The sequence below is a fragment of the Halichondria panicea genome, chromosome 17 (genome assembly GCF_963675165.1).
Source record: "Halichondria panicea chromosome 17, odHalPani1.1, whole genome shotgun sequence".
NCBI lineage: Eukaryota > Metazoa > Porifera > Demospongiae > Suberitida > Halichondriidae > Halichondria > Halichondria panicea.
In genome coordinates this window covers 201,932-221,481 of record NC_087393.1, presented here as the reverse complement: position 1 = coordinate 221,481, position 19,550 = coordinate 201,932, and the positions used below count along the sequence as shown (strand labels likewise).

At 46.7% G+C, this 19,550-nt stretch overlaps 2 protein-coding genes and 1 pseudogene across 2 annotated transcripts; 1 reads left to right on the top strand and 2 right to left on the bottom strand.

Annotated features, from left to right (window-relative positions):
- Positions 1 to 104: 104 nt before the first annotated feature.
- LOC135351889 (uncharacterized) lies at positions 105 to 7,020 on the bottom strand (annotated as a pseudogene).
- An 82-nt stretch (positions 7,021 to 7,102) lies between these two features.
- Positions 7,103 to 11,860, top strand: LOC135351870 (hepatocyte growth factor-regulated tyrosine kinase substrate-like). The gene is made up of 12 exons (XM_064550979.1): positions 7,103 to 7,263; positions 7,322 to 7,406; positions 7,540 to 7,717; positions 8,067 to 8,207; positions 8,299 to 8,400; positions 8,460 to 8,915; positions 9,054 to 9,122; positions 9,178 to 9,285; positions 9,432 to 9,639; positions 10,140 to 10,476; positions 10,566 to 10,839; positions 11,055 to 11,860. Exons 1-12 carry the CDS (start codon positions 7,128 to 7,130, stop codon positions 11,694 to 11,696), a joined length of 2,736 nt encoding a protein of 911 aa, XP_064407049.1. The 5' UTR covers positions 7,103 to 7,127; the 3' UTR covers positions 11,697 to 11,860.
- On the bottom strand, positions 11,847 to 19,547 carry LOC135351867 (synaptojanin-1-like). Its single transcript, XM_064550974.1, has 18 exons — positions 19,379 to 19,547; positions 18,897 to 19,245; positions 18,406 to 18,570; positions 17,829 to 18,162; positions 17,364 to 17,603; positions 17,005 to 17,166; positions 16,633 to 16,789; positions 16,382 to 16,575; positions 15,860 to 16,089; positions 15,423 to 15,615; positions 15,129 to 15,287; positions 14,322 to 14,502; positions 13,817 to 13,994; positions 13,344 to 13,541; positions 13,190 to 13,268; positions 12,942 to 13,141; positions 12,202 to 12,715; positions 11,847 to 12,095 (listed from the first exon to the last, which is right to left on the bottom strand). The coding sequence occupies exons 1-18, from the start codon at positions 19,497 to 19,499 to the stop codon at positions 11,961 to 11,963; spliced, it is 3,789 nt and encodes a 1,262-aa protein (XP_064407044.1). The 5' UTR covers positions 19,500 to 19,547; the 3' UTR covers positions 11,847 to 11,960.
- Positions 19,548 to 19,550: the final 3 nt, after the last annotated feature.

Here is a 19,550-nt window from a genome sequence, read left to right as displayed (position 1 = left end):
AAAGTACATTCCCCATGCATGCATGCAGCATAGTGATGACTCAGCTATATACATGTCTCTGGTGACACACACACATACGTGTGCAAGCTAGTATCAATACTCAATAATGGTATATGAATCTTGTATTATATACAAAAAGCTCTATTCTTCAAAATTATAATTAAACAAACAAAAGTGCATTCAAATGACTCAAAAATAATATACACAGTAAAATCTACATTGTCTTTCATTACACAAACTGTTGAACGAACACACATGCTAAATGTACATGTCTTCTGCTAGCATGACTTTCTCAGCTGGAAACCGGCCAGTATTGCCATCAAACACCAAAGCCTCATTACCCAACTGTCCGAACCACACTGCCTCATTGTCCTTACTTATCAAACGAATATACGAGCCTTTCTTGAACGTGATTTCGTCGGTTGTCTCGGCAATGTGGTCCTCGGTGGCTTGGTACACTTGTTGCTCACCCGCACTCACAGGCGCGTATTTAACAAATTTCTTGAGAACTTCCACCCATCCACTTTCATCCTGTTGACTCTTGAAGCTGAAGTGATGGACCTTGCCACCTTTAGTGATCCTCAGAGCATGTTCTCCGGCCCCAGCTTCTTTAGACCCTAGTTCAAGTGCACACTCCCCGAGGGGAATCTTCTCTTGGTGTTTCTTGTCAGAGGAGGTCTTGTACACTAGCATATTTGTTTCTTCAATGGTAGCGAATTTCTCTTCAAATTTTGTCTTCTTAGGAGCTCTATACGAGAGTTGTCCACTGTGGACGGTTAGTACGTGAGAGCCCTTTCGTCCCCCAAACATCCTCGAGAAAGTACTGTTTGCTGGTTTGGTTTTGGGGGAGGCGGATTTTGGAGTGGGTGGTGTGGGTGTGGTTATAGTGGGCGGGGCTTCAACATCTACATACAGTTCTCCATCGTCATCATCAACCTCTCCCTCGCCGTGTTCCATAACAACGTAATCTTCCTGTAGCGACTCCTGCCCTGGCGTCATATCCTCGTAAAAATCTTCCGTGATAGGTTCTTCATTGACAACGACATCATCGTACGTGTCATCATCGCCCCCGATCACCACATCATCGTAATTGTCGTCGTCGTCGTCAGCATTTTGAGCAACAACGTCATCGTACAGATCTTCGTCGTCCGAATTTGTGGTTGGTATAGGAGCGGGTCCTTTGGGGGTGGGGGGCAGGGCAGCAGGGAGCTTAGGAACAGGCAGTTTAGGAGCAGGCGGTTTTGAAGGGAGGCTACCCCTTGATGGTAGCGGGGGTCCGGGGTTTCGTGGGGGGAGGGAAGGCTGTGCAGGGGGGGTGTTACGAGGGGGTAGTCCCGGGAGGTTGGCGGGGTGTCCACCCGGGAGTTTTGGTGCCATGGTGACTACTGGTAGTTGATACTCGCTGGCGGCTTGAGGTAAGAAATCATCCGTGTCTTCGTATATATCCTCGTCAATGATGATGTCATCTTCAGGGCTGACCTCGGATACGAAGGGGCGGCTGGGACGAGGGCTGCTGGGCACTGGGGGTACAGAGGCTACATCCTCGTACAGGTCCTCTTCGATAAGCTCTTCTTCCGCTGTGTGTGTGTGGGCGGAGGGGTGTGTGATTATAGTAGTATACAAGAGAGAGTGTGTGTACGTGTGTGTGTGTGTGTGTGTGTGTGTGTGTGTGTGTGTGTGTGTGTGTGTGTGGTGTGTGTGTGCGTGTGTGTGTGTGTGTGTGTGTGTGTGTGTGTGTGTGTGTGTGTGTGTGTGAGGGGGTGGTGTGTGTGTGCGTGTGTGTGTGTGTGTGTGCGTGCGTGTGTGCGTGTGTGTGAGGGGGGTGGTGTGTGTGTGTGTGTGTGTGAGGGGGGTGGTGTGTGTGTGTGTGTGTGTGTGAGGGGGTGGTGTGTGTGTGTGTGTGTGTGTGTGTGTGTGTGTGTGTGTGTGTGTGTGTGTGTGTGTGTGTGTGTGAGGGGGGTGGTGTGTGTGTGTGTGTGTGTGTGTGTGTGAGGGGGTGGTGTGTGTGTGTGTGTGTGTGTGTGTGTGTGTGTGTGTGTGTGTGTGTGTGAGGGGGGTGGTGTGTGTGTGTGTGTGTGTGTGTGTGTGTGTGTGTGTGAGGGGGGTGGTGTGTGTGTGTGTGTGTGTGTGTGTGTGTGTGTGTGTGTGTGTGTGTGTGTGAGGGGGTGGTGTGTGTGTGTGTGTGTGTGTGTGTGTGTGTGTGCGTGCGTGCGTGCGTGCGTGCGTGCGTGCGTGTGTGTGTGTGTGTGTGTGTGTGTGAAGGTATGCACTAGTTTAGCCCACACTGTAATCTGAAGTAAGATGGCTGGAATTTTAGACTGTATATCTTACACAATGGACTACAACTGTTGATTGACAATTCACACCCGCTCAACTTCAGTCATAATCAGTTGCAACACGAGACCGTGAATGACCTTAACTATACTGCAGGGGACTACATGGCCAGCTGGGAAACAGGTGCTGTCAGTCCTACCATAACCATTGTGGTGTGTATTGGATAGAGAAACACACAATTATGATTGACAACAAACACATGTCCATACAGAAACTTGTATTTGTCATTTCTACACAAACCCCAATCCGTAATCATTCATTCTACAGTGTACATAAAAAGCCAACTGTAAGTAAAATACAGTACACAAAAGCATTCCCAAAATTCCTTTTTTGTGGGAGTATACCTCTTTAGATTGTGTAGGCTTTGGCTACCACCCATTGCATTCATATGACCCCACAATATACTATCAGCTACTAGTAACACACCACCACAGGGTTATTGTATAGCCAGGCAATTATGTCAACTGCTAATGGGAGAATTCAGGGGCCATTATGACTAGTTGGCTGTAGACACTAGACTACATGCATACACATCAGCACAACACTGTATACACACAAAGCTGTGTCCTGTTCTCATGAATAGTGTTTGTATAGTGATATGATGCTCTGTAGAACACTGAAACTACTTCAACCATACATGCCCTTGCAACAACAGCAGCTAGCTTTGATAGGTGTACTTAGTTATCTACACATGAACAGTGCTCACAGATGTCATCCTCTTCGTTGAACTCGAGAGATTCTCCAAAGCAGTAAGCTTGCTGTAACACACTCCACCAGGTGGAGAAATCCTTCTTGTCAATGGAGATCTGCTCTGACTTCTTGCCCATCTTGATCACCACACTCTATGAGGGTATGCATGAAGTAAAGACATAATTAGGAGCACTATAAATGTTAGGGGCAGCAAGTTGGCAAGTCAACTAAGAGCTATTCACACCTATTATAGCTAGAGCTCCATATATAATGCAGACTACAGTATAATGGTTCCTTGAGGATATTCACTGACCTTTGAGTTTTTGTCGTGTCCTTTCTCCTTCTCAGTGAAGATGGCCTCCCCCGCCACCACTTGAAACATCTGCTCATACTCTGAATGTGCTTCATCCTCTGTGAAGTATAGAGCCGAGTGGGTCACCACGCAGTACGTCTTCTCCCAGCGTGATCGTATACCACCAGTTTTCAGTCTGTGCACGTAGCCCTTGATGACTTCTTGTGTGGGCAGACTCTTTATTGGCTTCTTGACCTCGAGTGCTTTAGATTCTCTGTGCTGCTTCTTGGAAGCTTCGCTGGGCTTCTCTGGAGTGGGCTCAGGCTCGATGACTTGGATGGCTGGTACTGTGTCTGCAGATGTGGACTCTGTGGGATCTGTGGAGTGGGTGGGTGTGTGATAAGTGAGGGGTGATAAGTGAGGGGTGATAAAGTGCTGGAGGTTGTCCTTGGTAATAATCAAGTCTACAATCTTATCAACTGCTGACACTATTCTAGCATCCCCTAAAATGGGTTTGTTTACTGTTAATTTGCATAATAAACCATTGAATCTGATCACTACTTCCTCAAATGCAAAGGAACCAAAAGGAAAGTGCACACACACACACCTGATTAATTTATAGTGTTTATGTAAACAAAGAACGGTTTATACACAAACAAAGCTGTATTTTGTTGAGCGACAATCCCTATTCAATGGTGAGAATGACACACAACTTACCTTCCTCTTTGGGAGGCGTCACTTCATCAATGGCCGTCTGAATAGCAACCACCCAGTTCCCTTTAGCTTCGTCTCCTCCTTCAGACACTTTGAAAATGTGTGCCTTTTGTGTTGAATGGCTGAAGACCTCGAACCCTGCGTCGTTGCCCTGTACAGTGCATCCCAGCATCATCACAGTGTCCTTGTCTCCAATGTACAACGTACTCTCCTTCAATTTGACCTCCTTGCTCACAAACTTGCTGCTCAATCGTGTCTTGACTTTGTACTCCAATTTGCCACTTATTTTGACTCCCTCTTCCATCACCACCACCTCAGGCACTGCAGGCTCGGCCTCCTCTACCTCCACGGCACTAGTATCATTTTTATTGGGTTCTTCAGTGGCAGGGATTTCTTTGCGTGGAGGTGCTGGGGATTTGTCCCGGCCACCACGTTTCTTCTTGCTCTTTAGCAGACCGAATTTGCTGCTTTTTTTCTTGCTCTTTGGTGTTGCGGCGTCTGGTTCAGTACTCCCAGTGCTGTCCAAACTGTGCGTGCTACCTCGTTTTCCTGATGCTTCCGGCTTGAGCTCGTTCGAATCTTCAATTGTTTCAGTTTTGCTGTCTTCAACAATTTCGATTTTGCTATCTTCAATCGTTTCGGTCGTGTTATCTTCAAGCATAGGCTTGCCCTCCTCAGCTGGGAAGTCTGCTGGCTTTCTTGTCTTGCGTAGTGGCACTTGCCATTTCTTGGGGGTCTCTTCTACCTCTGCTTTCTTGGCTGTTGCATGGAGATTCTCAAAACCGCTCACTAGACTGTTCACCACCTTGCTGTCTCGACGACTGGGGCTTGTCACACCGGAGTCGGGCCCAGGGCTGCCTTCATGCTCTTTGTCACTCTCTTTAGTAGGCTCTTTTGCCTTCTGCTTCTCTTCATTTTTTACTCTCTTCACTACTGGTGGAGTAGCTACTTCTTTTTCAGGAGATTCTTCAAACTTAGGTGGTTTTTCACGACGAGTATCCCCCTGAGCTCCTTCTAGCTTTGTCAACAGTTCCTTGCGACGTCGCTCCACAACTGCAGGTATCCTGAAGTCTCCCAGGGTTCGCAAGAACACGACAGCCTCTGTAGGTGACAGTATTGTGAAGTTATTTTAGCTAGCTAGCTAGCTAGCTAGCGCTGCATATCATGTATGCAATGTTCTTACCTTGGTATAGCTAGCTAGCGCTGCATGCAATGTTCTTACCTTGGACACATTCTTTGAGCTTGGAAACGAGTATAATATCTCTAGACATGCTGCAACTTTGTGTTTGTGTTAGTGTTAGCTTTCTGCACTGTGCTACCTTATACTGAAAACCACAAAACTTATTATAAAGACAAGCTAGCTAGCTAGCTAGACAAACACAGGAACTAGCTAATCTGCAGGAAATGGGGGAGTGGCTCGTTTTTCACCTACACAATGTCATGTATTCTACATCATAATTATTATGTTTACTGACAAGTTTTTCCTTTGCACTGCACTTGCTTGTGTATAAAATCGTATAGCTGCTTTGTAACTGCCTGTGCAGTAGCGTCTCCGTGCTGGTAGAGGTTGGTCATCTGGTAGGGGTCCTTGCTCAAATCAAATAGCTCGTACTCGAGTGGGGTGTCAAATGAGACAACATTCTCTCCATCATAAAACTCAGCATAGAGATAGTTGTGGGTGGAGTTAATGAGACGAGCTCCAATGTACGTGTTGTTGGGCATGTCAATATAGTGCTCATAACGAACAACATTTCCAAGACTCCAATACTCGATCATGTGCATGTCTCTCTCCTCCTCTTTATTGCCTCCCATTACAAGCTTTGCAAAGCTCTTTCCATCCATGGTATCGATTGGTGTACCCTCTCCTAGTGAAACAATTGTTGGAGACACATCCACCATTCCTGCTACAAAGTCAAATGAACTACCAGCGGAAATCTTCGGCCCGTATATATGAAATGGCACTCGTATGTCGTGATCGTACGGTTGCAGCTTGCAACTGGGTAGTCTTAATTGTCCGAGATTGAACCCATGGTCGCTAGTAGCAACGATATAGGTATTGTCCATTGCATTGTGTTTCTTCAGCAAGTCGACTGCAGCTCTAGTGATGTCATCCACAGAGAGAAGAGTCCTCCATCGATTACGGAATAGTTCATCAACCTCGCCAGCAATTTTGGTAGAGAGAGGTGGCTGACTGCGAATAACATAGTGATGGTCCAGAGCCGAGTAGTTATAGTTTGGAGTGCGAGGAGCATTGATTCCGGCAAAATTGTCCATATACCAGGGAGCCGGTGTGGAGGGGACGTGAGGAGCATGTGGGGCCACATATACAAAGAATGGCTCTCCCTTACTCAGAGCATTGTCCATAAAGTCAATGGTAGCGTTTCCAATTATTGAAGTGAGGTAGTCCTGTGGTTCTGTTCCACTGGAGAATGGTACACCATTCTTTGTGAAAGTGTTCTTAAAATATCGGTTGTCATTGCACATTGCAGTGTAGTTGTCAAAGCCTGGGAGGGGCTGGTATTTTCCATCACTATCTTTCTTACAATAAGGAGTCATACCATTTGGATTTAGGAGCTTCCCAAACATGCCAGTAGTGTAGTTTAGCTTCTTCATCTGAACTCCAATGGTTGCCTGCTGAAAGTTAGAGTTGGTGACTCCCATGTGCATGCAGGAAGGGCCCGACGTCACATGCCAGTTGTGAGGGTAGATACCAGTAAGGAGAGTGGTCCTAGAGGGACAGCAAACTGGGGTGTTGACAAAAAAGTTCTTTAGAGTTCCTCCTTCTTTTTCCATGAGACTGTTTGTGAAGGAGAGGGGAGTCATTCCACCCAAGGTAAGGTCCTGATCATCTGTGAGCAAGAAGATAATGTTGGGCTTGCAATAGCAGTGTGCAACTAGTGTGCACAGCAGGATCAGCAGAGTCGCTGTTGGGCTAGCCATGTTTCTCAGATCTCCTGCAGCAAATCCTGCAAACTACGAGCCACTCCCCCTCTTTCTGTGCATGTGATTAAAAAGGGGGCGTGGCTCGTGGTTGCGCAGGTCACATGGCTGAGCCTTGTGACCACAAGCGGAAGCATAACAGAAACTATGATTATGTATGCATTGTCATCAACAGTACAGCCACAGTCACAACCACAAAGCAAAATACACTGTAAAAGTTTCACAGAACACTAGCTATAAACTACACTACAGCCAACCATACAAGAAGATGGTCAACTTCAAGCAGCTACTAGGTGAGTTTCCACAGCCGTATATACCCCAACACTACAACTACCCCCTCCCCCCTCACAGAGAAAGCTACTAGCCCAGCTCATTCTGACCCTGACTGGGAGGCCATCCTGGAGATAGTCGAGGAGATAAAGTCCAAGAACGTCACGTACGTTGACATACTGTAACCTCTAGTATATCTAGTTGGCCTTAACGTTGAATCTGACCTCCGATAATAGTAAAATGTTTTCCCTATGAGTCTTATTGTAAACCATTACTGCTGACTGTGCACAATTCCTCAGTATAAAGACGGTGATGAAAGAGTTTCGTAAGCGTCTCCTTGACAACGACTCTACAGTGCTCTACTACACGCTGCTAGTGCTGGACTCTGTCATGAAGAACTGCTCCACTGACGTACACAGCGAGGTTCTCTCCAAGGAGTTTATGAATATCATTAAGGAGATCATCATATCCTCAAAGGTACCTACACTAGCGAGTGCTAATGACTGTGTAATTTGCAGATAGAGAGCGCTAAATGTCTGTACTGTAGGACTGGAGGTATTTGATGGGTTGTCCCTAATATGATATTTATGTGTTCACACTTCCTTGTGTATTATATGAGCCTTGTGTTAGTGTCTGGTGGACAGTGTGTGTACTAGCTGCTAACAGCCCCCCCATCAATACCCCCCCCATCAATGCCCCCTCCCTCAATACCCCCCATCAATACCCCCCCATCAATGCCCCCTCTCAATACCCCCCATCAATACCCCCCCATCAATGCCCCCCCCCCCATCAATGCCCCCTCCCTCAATACCCCCCTCCCTCACAGAGTGGAGCCAAGACGGTGGACAAGGCTCTTGAACTAGTTGGGGAATGGAAGGTGGCGTTTGGAGCACAGACCAACTACAAGGCCGTGGTCGACGTCTTCTTTGAACTGGAGAGAGAAGGTTTCCACGTCCCAGAGACTCAGGTGAGAGATTATATAGAATTATTATACTGGCCATTGATGTTTTCTTCCAGACCATACATTGTGTTTAAGTTCCTATGCTGTGTGTGTGTAGGTTGCTTCTGCTGCCTTCATGAAGAAGCCTCCAGAGTTTGACCTTAATGACAAGTGCTACGCCTGTCGTCAAGAGTTTAACAGGTTCAAAGGTCACTTCAGGGTGAGTAAAAATCATAACACAAACAAACAAACATCATTTACTCTTTTTTTTTCCTCCAGCACCATTGCCGTAACTGCGGTAAGAGCGTGTGCACTCAGTGCTCAGGGAAAAGAGCTCCTCTGATGGAGTTTGGCATCGATATGCCTACTAGAGTCTGTGACATCTGCTTCAAGAAACTCGATTCCGGAACTGGAACTGGAACTGGAACGGTAACAAATTCCAGCCCCGCCCCCTCCTCCTCGAACTCTGACCTCCCTCCAGAGTATCTTAACAGCACGTTGGCGAGGGAGGCTCAAACCACCGCCCCTGCTGTGTCAGGTAACACTCAGATACAGGAGGACGATGACCTGCAGATAGCCATTGCTATGTCTCTGAATGAGGCTGAGAATAAAGACAAGCCACCTCCCAAGAGAGCCTCGTCTCCGTCCGTCTCTATATCATCGACCACGCCCTCTGCCCCACCCCCTCCTGCCAGTACGCTGTATGCATCCATTGTGCACAACCCTATACCAGCAGTGAGTGGATTATACAGTGTATGCAGAATAGCATCTAACCTGTGTACTAGTGATGTAACAGTAAACTCTCAACTCTTGGTACTAGTAGTTATGCAACATGTGTGTCCTTACTCCACCCCCACCCATTACCCCCCACAGAGCCAGGCCCCGCCCACTAACTACTATAACGGAGGTCCTGCTGAGCCTGAAGATAATTCTGACCCCAATGTGAGTTAAATATCATGTTACATTGAATCTCAATTAATGTGTTATAATAACACAGTTGGCACGATATCTTGATCGCAATTACTGGGATCAGCGTAAAGAGCAACAAGTACCTCCGCCCACTTCCACGGCAACTGGCCACACCCACACAGACGTTGGACCTCCCGTAAGGATTTGGTGGCTATCTTTAAGAGCCTGTCATTTGTGTTCAATTTTATGATGCATTCAATAGCTCTCAGAATTACCTTTTCAATGGTGAAAGTTTAAGTAATGATTACTTTGTGTCCACTCCTGACAATACCGCCCACACAGGCGATGGTGCTGAGTGAGGGTGTGAGTGGGAGTCCGCTGGCTGAGAGTGTACGCAAGACTGTAGAGATGTTCATGGCACGTCTGCAGGAGGTCAACTCCCTGGGGGGTAGTGTTGCCACGGACCCTGTCATCCTCTCACACTATCAAAACCTCACCGCCCTCCAGCCACAGCTACTCAAGCAGATAGACGATGTGCAACAGAAGAAAAGTGAGCATTTAAATCAATGACTCGAGGACTCTTCAGCTGCCATAACTTGAATTTCATTGATCCAATGTCAATGATTTTATGATTTCATGAAAGCTTAGGAAGAGACCTTTCAAATGGTACCACCAAAGTTCATATTTGAGCGATGACAGAATTTGCCACTTTTGGCCAAATACCATGGATTATAGCCCATGGTCCAAGGCCGAAAAATGACAAATTAGGGCCCATAACGAATTTTGGATTTAAACACATCATTTGAAAGGTTTTGTTCTAAGCTTTCAGAAAATTAAAATATTTTTAACATTGGATCAACGATACTCAAGTTATGGCAGCTGAAAGATGTTCAATGTACAAACAACATTACTTGTGTAACTATAATTATGGCCTGATGATATGCTACATAAGTCGCTTGTTATTAACCAATTAGCTGTAAAATTGTATTCTTTTGATCATCCTATTCTACCCAGTCAACCATTTGACCCCCCCCCCCCCCCCCACTGTAGCACGGCAACAGGAGATTATCCATAAACTGGACGAGGCTAAAGAAGCGCGAGTGACGCTCAATCGAATGAGGCGGGAACATCAGGACAAGATTCGTCAACAAGAGCAAGAGCAAACATTGCTGGCTAGGATGCAAATGGAACAGAAACTAGCACTCCTTCGTCAACAAAAGGCAGAGCAGTTCACGTTCCAACAAGCCCTGCAGAAACAGCGGCTGGACGATCTTCAGACGCAGAGGTCAGAGTACGAGAAACAGCTGATTCAGCAGAGAGAGGCGGAGAGACTGCAACTGATTGCCAAGGAACAACAAGTGATGCATCAGCAGTTTGGACAGGGAGGGTATGTTGATTATATGCGTGTAATTACGTTGGTTTTGAAGCCTTGAATTGCATACTCTTTGTACGCTAATCATTCACATACTCTTGTAGGGCCTATGGCAGTAGAATGGAACCCGAACCAGTGGAGGGTGTTCCCTATGGCAGTAAAATGGAACCAGGACCAGTGGAGGGCGTTCCATTCCACTCTCTGTCTCTCAACCCAGGGGAGCAAGCTGCCCCCCTCCCGATGAAGGTGGACTATGAACCTGCCCCGCCCCCCTACCAGCCGGCTGTTAGTATGTACACACAGCCACCATACAACGATGGACTCTATCAGCCATCACTGACCTCTCAACCACTCTCCTACCAACAGCCTGTCTCCATGGTGAGAGCTACTATCTCCTTAGGCAACCATTATCTGGCTCCCTAATAATGGCTATTTGCCTGTATTAATTGTTTCAACCAGGCCTTGTCAAATTAGATTTGTCAGTACTTAAGAACATTTCAAGCTACAGGCCAAACTTTTTATTTGTGACAATACCACTCTATTAGCTATTATTAGTTACAGTGTGTATGTAATCCCACTGTTAACCCCTACAGACCTCAATTCCACCGGCAGTTACTCAACCCCAAGTGTATGGAAGCAGCCCATCCGATATGGGCTACATGCATAGTACACTAGGAGGCCCGGGAAATGCCTACCAACCCTCCCCCCTCACACAGCCTCACACCCTCACACAGTCACAGCCTCACGCCTTCACACAGCCCCCGCAGATGTTGACACAGCCCCCACCACAGCCCACACAATCGATGGTGCAGCCCCCACCACAGCCTCACGCCTTCACACAACCCCCGCAATCGATGGCACAGTCTCATGACTTCACACAACCCTCACAATCGATGGCACAGCCTCACACCTTCACACAACCCTCGCAGATGTTGACGCAGGCCCCACCACAGCCTCACAGCTTCACACAGACCACACAATCGATGGTGCCGCCCCCACCACAGCCTCACACCCTCACACAGCCACAAGCGATGATGGGGGGTCAATCGTTCCCCACACAGCCGGATGTGCAGTACCAGCCACAGATGCAGTCATACAACGGAGCTCCACCCACTCAGTTTGTACCTCATCAAGGAGGGTACACTCCGACACACCATCAGCATATGGGCGTGGCCAATGGAGGGTTAGCCCCGCCCACTACGAGCCTGGAACCCCTGCTCATCTCGTTTGACTGAACTGTGTTTATATACACTGTAGCTAGTTGAACTGTTGATGGCTTGTGTAACTAGTATATATACGTAGACGACGTAGCCACAGATTTATGTATTTATCTACTTTATTTGTTAGAATCTTTATACTGTATAAATTGAAAATGTTTCACGAGATTAATTCAAATTAACTGTTAATAGGTATATAATCGAGTTTATTAAAATATACAAACACATGACAGCTAGCTATAGCAATAATTAGAATATAATTATGATTGTGGAGGAGTTCAATTAAGTTCTCTTTGGTGGAGGCGGTCTCAAAGGTCGCGATGGTTCAGGACGTTTGGGTACAACGGGTGCTTGTGTAGAGGCACTATAGGGAGGGGGTGGTGTGTAAGGCTGTGGGGGACTCACTCGCTGATCACTCTGTACCGACAAAGAAAACCACATCCCTAATATTATATAGTATATAAATATCGTAGTGCTAGAAACAATTTACAATTATTTCTAACACAAAGTGTGTCACACTGACCTTGCCATTGACGTAAGGAGGGGGTGGTCTCATCGGCCTCTTAGGGGGGTCAGGACTTTGCCGCACTCCCTTAGATTCAGGGGTTAGTGATTGCGGAGAATTGTTCACTGGAGAGTCCCCCAGAGTGAAGGGGACGGCAGTCCTAGTACGAGGCTTGGGTTTGGGGGGCACGTCTAACGATGTTTGGAGATTAAGAATTGGTCGAGGCGGTTCTTCAACCGTGCTGTGAAGACTTGCGCTACTGTAGGTTGATCTGGGGGGTGCTTTTATCGCCTCTTGAACGTTAATGAGACTGTTTCCAGGTCTGGGGGGCACAGTTGGTCGTTTGAGGGGTACGGGTCTGTGGGGTAGGACTGGTTCGCTCTGAGCGTGCTTCATTGTTTGAACTGTGACCTCCGTATCAGAATCTGACGAGGAGACATTCAGTTCCTGTTCCAGATGATCAGAGTCCAGATCGTCCTGTACATCTTCATGGTCGTCCATTGCAGGCATTGCTGATGCTGTGTCTTGAGTCCTAGTGAGAGAAAAGCAGAGAGCACATGTTCTAGCACAATACAGGGAGCACATGTACTAGCAGGGAGCATATGTACTAGCAGGGAGCACATGTACTAGCAGGGAGCACATGTACTAGCAGGGAGCACATGTGCTAGCACAATACGGATACATTGACATTACAAACAGTTACACAGCGTACATGTATGTGTAATGAAGGTCTAAATGGAACGCTAATAGTGACTTACCCTTGGTCCTCAAAGCTGAAGCTCATGAGGTCCTCTCCATTGTCCCCTCCCCCTGACTCCACCCCCAACAGTTCACTAGTCAGCACGGACACTGTCGGACGTCTAATCACTCTACCATGACCTTTACGTGTCGGAGTGGTGACCTCTGACCCCGGAGGCCAGGGTTCACGAAGAGATACGCTCACCTTCACACCATGTACCTAATAAAGGGGTGTGGTTATCACATGTAAATGGGTGTGGCTACTTACCTCTCTGCCATGGAGACCAGTAGCAGCCAGGGCACTAGTAGACTTCTTGAATGTCACCAACACATTCTCGTCCGTTACCCTGGGCAACCAATGATTTTGATATTCCGAATATAAAATTCTAATTAAATGAACTCTCAGTCACATGACTGCTCACCTGACCAACACCACCTCCCCGTATGTCCGGAGTGAGTCGAGCAGATGCTGTACAGAGACTTCCTTGCCTTCCTCGAGCTCGTGCACCATCACGGTGGGGTTCAAAGGTCCGCTGGCCAGGACCACCTCCTCACGCACTCTTGACCTCCGTGGGGGGTCCACCTTGTATATGTCCACCTCCAGCAGAGCTATCACAGGTCTGCATGAAGGGAACAGTGCGTACTACCAAAACAGAGTATCATTTGCTTTTGTTAAAATTGCAGGATTTCGACTATTCCCAAAACTTGTATCTAAGCACACCATTGGAAAGGTAATTCTGAGAGCTATTGCATGCATCAATTAGTTTTGAAATTGAACAATCTGAATACAAATTACGGCCTATCAAAGATACAAGGCTGTGGTTATCTGCATAATTACAAAAACAAGCGAACACATTACATGTCCAGTAAGTGGATACAGCGAGTGGTTGGTTACCTGTGGTCTGACTGTTTTAGCTCGGCCCTGTTGTAGTAGAGCAGTCTCCCTGGATGCCACTGGTGTCCCATGGCAACCAGGTCACCTGACAGCTCCCCCCCACACACCACACCTGCGTCACACGGATGAAGACCAAAGTCCATTCCAGAGGGTACTGCCAAACTGGCCTGCTCTGCATCTAAAGAAGAAGCACAGTTGGTTACTATAGTAGCAGAGACAAGGGCAGAGAGTGAGATTGAGAGCGGTGTATATATACACAAGCCAACAACATCCTACAGCAAGTTCAAGTCAAACAACACTAGCTAGTCTTTATAGGCCTCAACAAAATGTACAAAGAACTTTTTGGAGCCTGTGTAAAATGACAATTACAGTAAAGCTGCACATGATACAGTACATGTAGTTGGTAACCACTTGCTCCATATGAGGAGCAATAAGACAAGCTATGAACAGTTTGCTATCAGTACATGTATCTATCTATTGCATACATACACAGACAGGCACTTACTGAGAGGAGGTCTTGAGAGGCTCTTTGGGTCCCCTCCCGCCCACGTCCTCCTCCTCCACAGCACACGGTCACACCACGCTGGAGTGCGGCACTTCTCACTCGTGTCATAGTCGTCAGAGAACTGGTCGTACTTGTACGTGGGGGCAAAGGTCAAGTCTCCCTCAATATAGCCTTGGAACACCTGCATGTTCAAATATGCATCATAAAAGACAAGGAGGCAGCGATATTGATACAAGGGAGAGTATTCTATTTCGATAACATTATTTGAACGGTCTCTTTCTAAGCTTTCAGAAAATCAGAAAATCGTTGATATTAGATCAACGGAATTCAAGTTATGGCAGGCCAGCTAAAAGAACGAGATGGGGGGATGTATTGTAGTTGAACATCTTTCAACAGCCATAACTTCAGTACAGTTGATCCAATGTCAACATTTTTATGATTTTCTGAAAGCTTAGAACAAGACCTTTCAAATGATGTGTTGCAATCCAAAATTTTGTCGGGGCCCTAATTTGTCATTTTTCGGCCTTGGACCATGGGCTTTATTCATGGTATCGCCAAATTGGCAAATACTTTTATCTCTCAAATATGATTTTTGATGACACCATTTCAACTATTTTTTTCTAAGCTTTCAGAAAATCCTAAAAAATGTGACATTGGATCCACGAAATTCAAGATATGGCAGCCGAAAGAATCCCCAAACCATTGAATGAACGGAGTGTAGTGGATTGGATTGGAAAATTGGACCATGGGCTATTATCCATGGTATCGCCGAATTGGCAGTACAAAGATACCAAACACTATTCTTACTTTCTTTGCTCTCTTCTGCTTGAACAGCTGGTCCTGCTTGTTGAGCTTGTCCCAGCGAGCGTGGGAGATGTAGTCCTTGGCAGCTGTTGTGGGCAGGTCCACTCGGTAGTTGAGGTCACCACACCAGAACACATAGTCGTGGATATCCACTGTACCACCCTGTAGTGAGTAGAGTGGGTATATCAATGCATGGGTACATAAGTAGATACCATGAAATGTAAATCCAACACTATTATTATATAAACAGCCATATATTCAACGCTTCAGTTCTCAAGTAATAATTATGTGGCTTACATGAGGGAAGGAGACTTTGCGACAGATCTCACTGTAGTCATGGTTACGCTCTATGACCTTGTTCTGGTGAGCAGCAAAGTGAGAGCACACGAAACACAGCGACGTAGAGTGGAGGAGGAATCTTATAGCCACACCCCCCTTGTTGCCAGCGTTACCAGACATCCCAGTCTTCACTGAGCTTACAGCCACATCTCTACACACACGAGAGAAGGGGGCGGGGTTATAGGGGGTGGGGTTATAATTATGCTTTCAATAGTTATCACGTTATTCAAGCAAAATTATACTGTGGTGATGAAATGTTAGAATCGTTCCTGCTGACCTCAAGTTGGTGTCACAGCTTCATCAATACGCCCACTAACTACACACCCACCCACTCATCTACTGTATGGTACATGTATCCACCCACTCACTTACTGTACACATATCCACCCACTCACCTAATGTACGGTATGTGCTTGGGTCTTATGAAGATGTACAAGCACACGCCCACCAGTTGTTCGGTTGTCAACAGCTCATAGGGGGTGTGGCGTGACAACACCTTCTGGAGCTCAGCCGCCCACTCAAGCCTGTTACTGGACGAGGCTGACACGATGTTGGAGGCTGTCAAACCCACCATCTCCTCAAAACCAATAGCGTAGATGTCAGGGGGTGTGGCAAACTCCTCGGGCTGAAAATCGACGAGTAGTCACAATAATTATAAAATGCCTCACCTTTATTTTTAAAGGGCTACAAAATGCATTTTTAATTATGCTGGTACTCTATCGAAACTCAAGTTATGACGACTCAAAGTTAGTAATAAAACAGGCCAAATTCCTAAGATTTGGTTTCGCCATGGCTTTTCTCAGAGAATACAACTACCTCTTATCACTGATTTAAACACACCGTTAGATAGACATTACAAAGGGCTGGGCTACAAAATCCTTATTGGCTACCTAGAATTTGTACTCATACCAACTCACATGTTGAGTTGCAGCTCCGGATATCTTTGGGCCATCCAGTAGCCAATCATCCAGCGACTGACTCCCCCTCAGGGCAATGCTGTGGATCAGTTTACCACCATTCACATTCCATGTTCCTATGGCAACACGAAGCTTCTCAGAAGTAGTGAAGTCACTCCATCGCTCACATACGTCTGTTCGGAACGGCACAGGACCTGAGGGGGCGGGGCATCAGTGTCACTATATAACTAGTTGTTACCATGGAAACCTACTGAATGCATCTGATTGGTCGAGCAGTGCTCGTGTCTTCAGGCCGAGGTCTCCGCTGTACACGTTGCCAAGCAACAGCATTTCGATGGCTTCTTGTTTGTTACTGTCCATGAAGTTGTTGCGAATTGTCCTTTGAACCGAACGAGCTCCGCCTTTCAACTGAACATCAAACATCCATCATGCACACATTATCATCACGAGATAAATCTCAATTCAACATACAAATTTGCCTCTTTTATGCAGTATAATAAAGAGGTGTTCATTTTTGTCTAGAGGTGGTTAGTACCAACCACCACCACCGACCAGTGTGGGCACATCACTGCACTATATATACAGCCCTCGCAGGTGTTGTATCAACTGATGCATCACTGTACCTTGTTGGACTTTCCCTCAAAGGACAGAGCACGTGTACCAGAGTAGAAGAGAGAGAGACTGTCTCCGTTCTTGGTCCAGGTGGTAGCCAGCAGCTGCTTGAAGCGTGTGAGGAGTGTGGCTTTCAGCGAGAGCCCCAGTGATCCCAATAGCTCCGTGAGGACCTAGTTGTGGGGGGGGGGGGTCACTAGAGTGTTAGGCTGGGTCATAAAAACATGTTTAGTTGGATACGTAGATTCCTAGGCAACAGCCAGGAAACAGTAACCCTATACTCTAACGGAATTACAACCAGCATCACCTTAATCAACTACCCCCACACCCACATATCACACACACGCCCACACATCACACACATAGGTACCTGTTGCCCGATAAAGTTTTGAACTGAGTTGGTGCGATCGAGACAATCCAGACAGTTGCTTCTTATCGTACCAGTCTGCAATCTCATTGGTTGCCCATCCTCTGATAGGTAGAATCCGTGGGAGGTTGTGAAGTGTGTGATGAGTGGGAGGAGTGTCTGTGTGAGGGTGGAGTCCACACTTCCGCCCCCGGACTTGATGAACTTGTGGTAATCATAACAGATCATCTCACTACAGTACGCCTACAGTACGAGGAAGTTACAATAATCAAAAATTAATGAGTGCAGAATGTACACTATAATACTAATTAGCTGCTGTGTTTCAATTTGCTTGATGATAATCACATGCATTACTGTGTGTGTGTGTGGTGTGTGTGTGTGTGTGTGTGTGTGTGTGTGTGTGTGTGTGTGTGGGTGTGTGTGTGTGTGTGTGTGTGTGTGTGTGTGTGTGTGTGTGTGTGTGCTCACACTGCTGAGATCAGCAAAGTGTTCCTTGAAAGCCTTGCTCAGCATAGTCTCCTGGTTACGCTCTCCTAGTAGATTACAGCACAGCATCGGTCCGTAGTGAAGCAGAGACCACTCAAAATGGCGCTCAAAGCTAGGATGAGAACAAGCATATCCCCGTGACAGCTTGATACGTATGAGACCCCCGGCGGTCTGCAGTCCAGGCTGCTCCCAGAATAGAGGGACAAGACCTCGGATTTGGACAAATGATGCGACATTGTTGTCACAATGGATGGCTAACTCTGTCTCTACAAAGTTGGCAACGTGACCTTCATCGTTCATGCCTCTCACATTCAGCCTGAGGGGAGTGTGATAACAGATCATGTGTAGCTCTGAAACTGATCAAGTATGGCCTAGAAATGTGAGAACATTGTGGAGGATAGTACCACTAGCATAGGATCAATATCGTTACTACAGGCAGTGACAAGATAATGAATATTAACTGGGCAACATTCTCTTGGTTAGAGAGTCTATACCACTTCCCTACTACAGGGTTTCTTAGAAAACCAACCCCCTGGTCACAATGACCCCCCCCCCTCACCTTGTGCCCGCTCTCTCACAGCTGATTCGTGAAATGAGCACCATCTTTGCTTTCTTGTCCCCAGCATAGAGAGTCTGAATGTCCACGTAGCCACATATCACGCGGAACAACCACTTGGAGCACGACACACCGAACCTCTCTAGGTATACCCTCAGACTGCGGTTCCTATAACAAGGAGAGAGAGGACAGGTATCACACAGCCAGACAAATATGAATAAATACCTAAGCTCTATTTTTCCTAAAGACATGACGGAAACATTTAGTTGTGATTTAAGAGGGTAAGCTGTACTTGTACTGAGGCATGAGAATGTTTGCAATGTTGCTGGATAATTAGCTAATTTGCGTACACTGAACATGCCTTTAGCTCCTTTAAGAAGAGTCATAATATGTACGCAGAAGCCAGCTCCATGCCAAATGGCTATCGTTCTCTAAGCACCACCTCCCACACACATCACACATCACACACCCCCACACACACATCACATACTCACCAGTGAAACTGTGTCCGCTCCGTCCCTTGCTTCTGTGCACAACACAGCAGATCGAAGCTCACTCCTTGCGAGGGATAACTGAAATAGAACTTCCCCGAGGCCAGCAACTTCCCCACCTCTGTCACGCGCTCCATCTTAGATTGTAGGGTGAGTGGTATGAAGGCAGTCTGTGTGACACGGAACACCTCCGCATCTTGTAGCTTGCCCAGTGGCTGACACTCTGTGATGACCACTAAGTATTGGAAGGTCTCTCTCTCGTGATCCACACTAAGTACACCCAGGCAACCGTACGCTGTTAGACTGTCACCATAGCTACACTCTTTGCGAATGATTTCTAGTTCCACAGGAGCTGTGTGTGTGTGTGTGTGTGTGTGTGCAGGGGATTATGTACATTGCTGCATAAGATATACTATCAAGCTAGCTAGCTAAGACAACACACAGTGTGATGATAAGGTAAGGGACATGCATGGCTTAACACTCACAGAGGACCGCTACAGTGTTGCTCTCAAATAGTAGTGCCTCATCAGGGATCTCTTTGCTCTCCACAAGCACTGATCGTGGCTTATATTTGCGCCACACACGGATAGTTTTTGTGAGCACCATTTCTTCTTAATTCTTAGAGACACAAACATCATATCTGAACGACACACCCAC

Excerpts from the sequence above, each read along its gene's own strand:
- LOC135351867 (XM_064550974.1), bottom strand. The coding sequence starts at position 19,499 with ATGGTGCTCACAAAAACTATCCGTGTGTGGCGCAAATATAAGCCACGA. Across the intron at positions 17,167-17,363 it reads AAAACTTTATCGGGCAACAG|GTCCTCACGGAGCTATTGGG; the intron begins GTACCTATGTGT and ends CCCCACAACTAG. Across the intron at positions 12,716-12,941 it reads TTCAGCTTTGAGGACCAAGG|GACTCAAGACACAGCATCAG; the intron begins GTAAGTCACTAT and ends TTCTCTCACTAG.
- LOC135351870 (XM_064550979.1), top strand. The coding sequence starts at position 7,128 with ATGCATTGTCATCAACAGTACAGCCACAGTCACAACCACAAAGCAAAA. Across the intron at positions 8,208-8,298 it reads TCCACGTCCCAGAGACTCAG|GTTGCTTCTGCTGCCTTCAT; the intron begins GTGAGAGATTAT and ends GTGTGTGTGTAG. Across the intron at positions 10,477-10,565 it reads CAGCAGTTTGGACAGGGAGG|GGCCTATGGCAGTAGAATGG; the intron begins GTATGTTGATTA and ends ATACTCTTGTAG.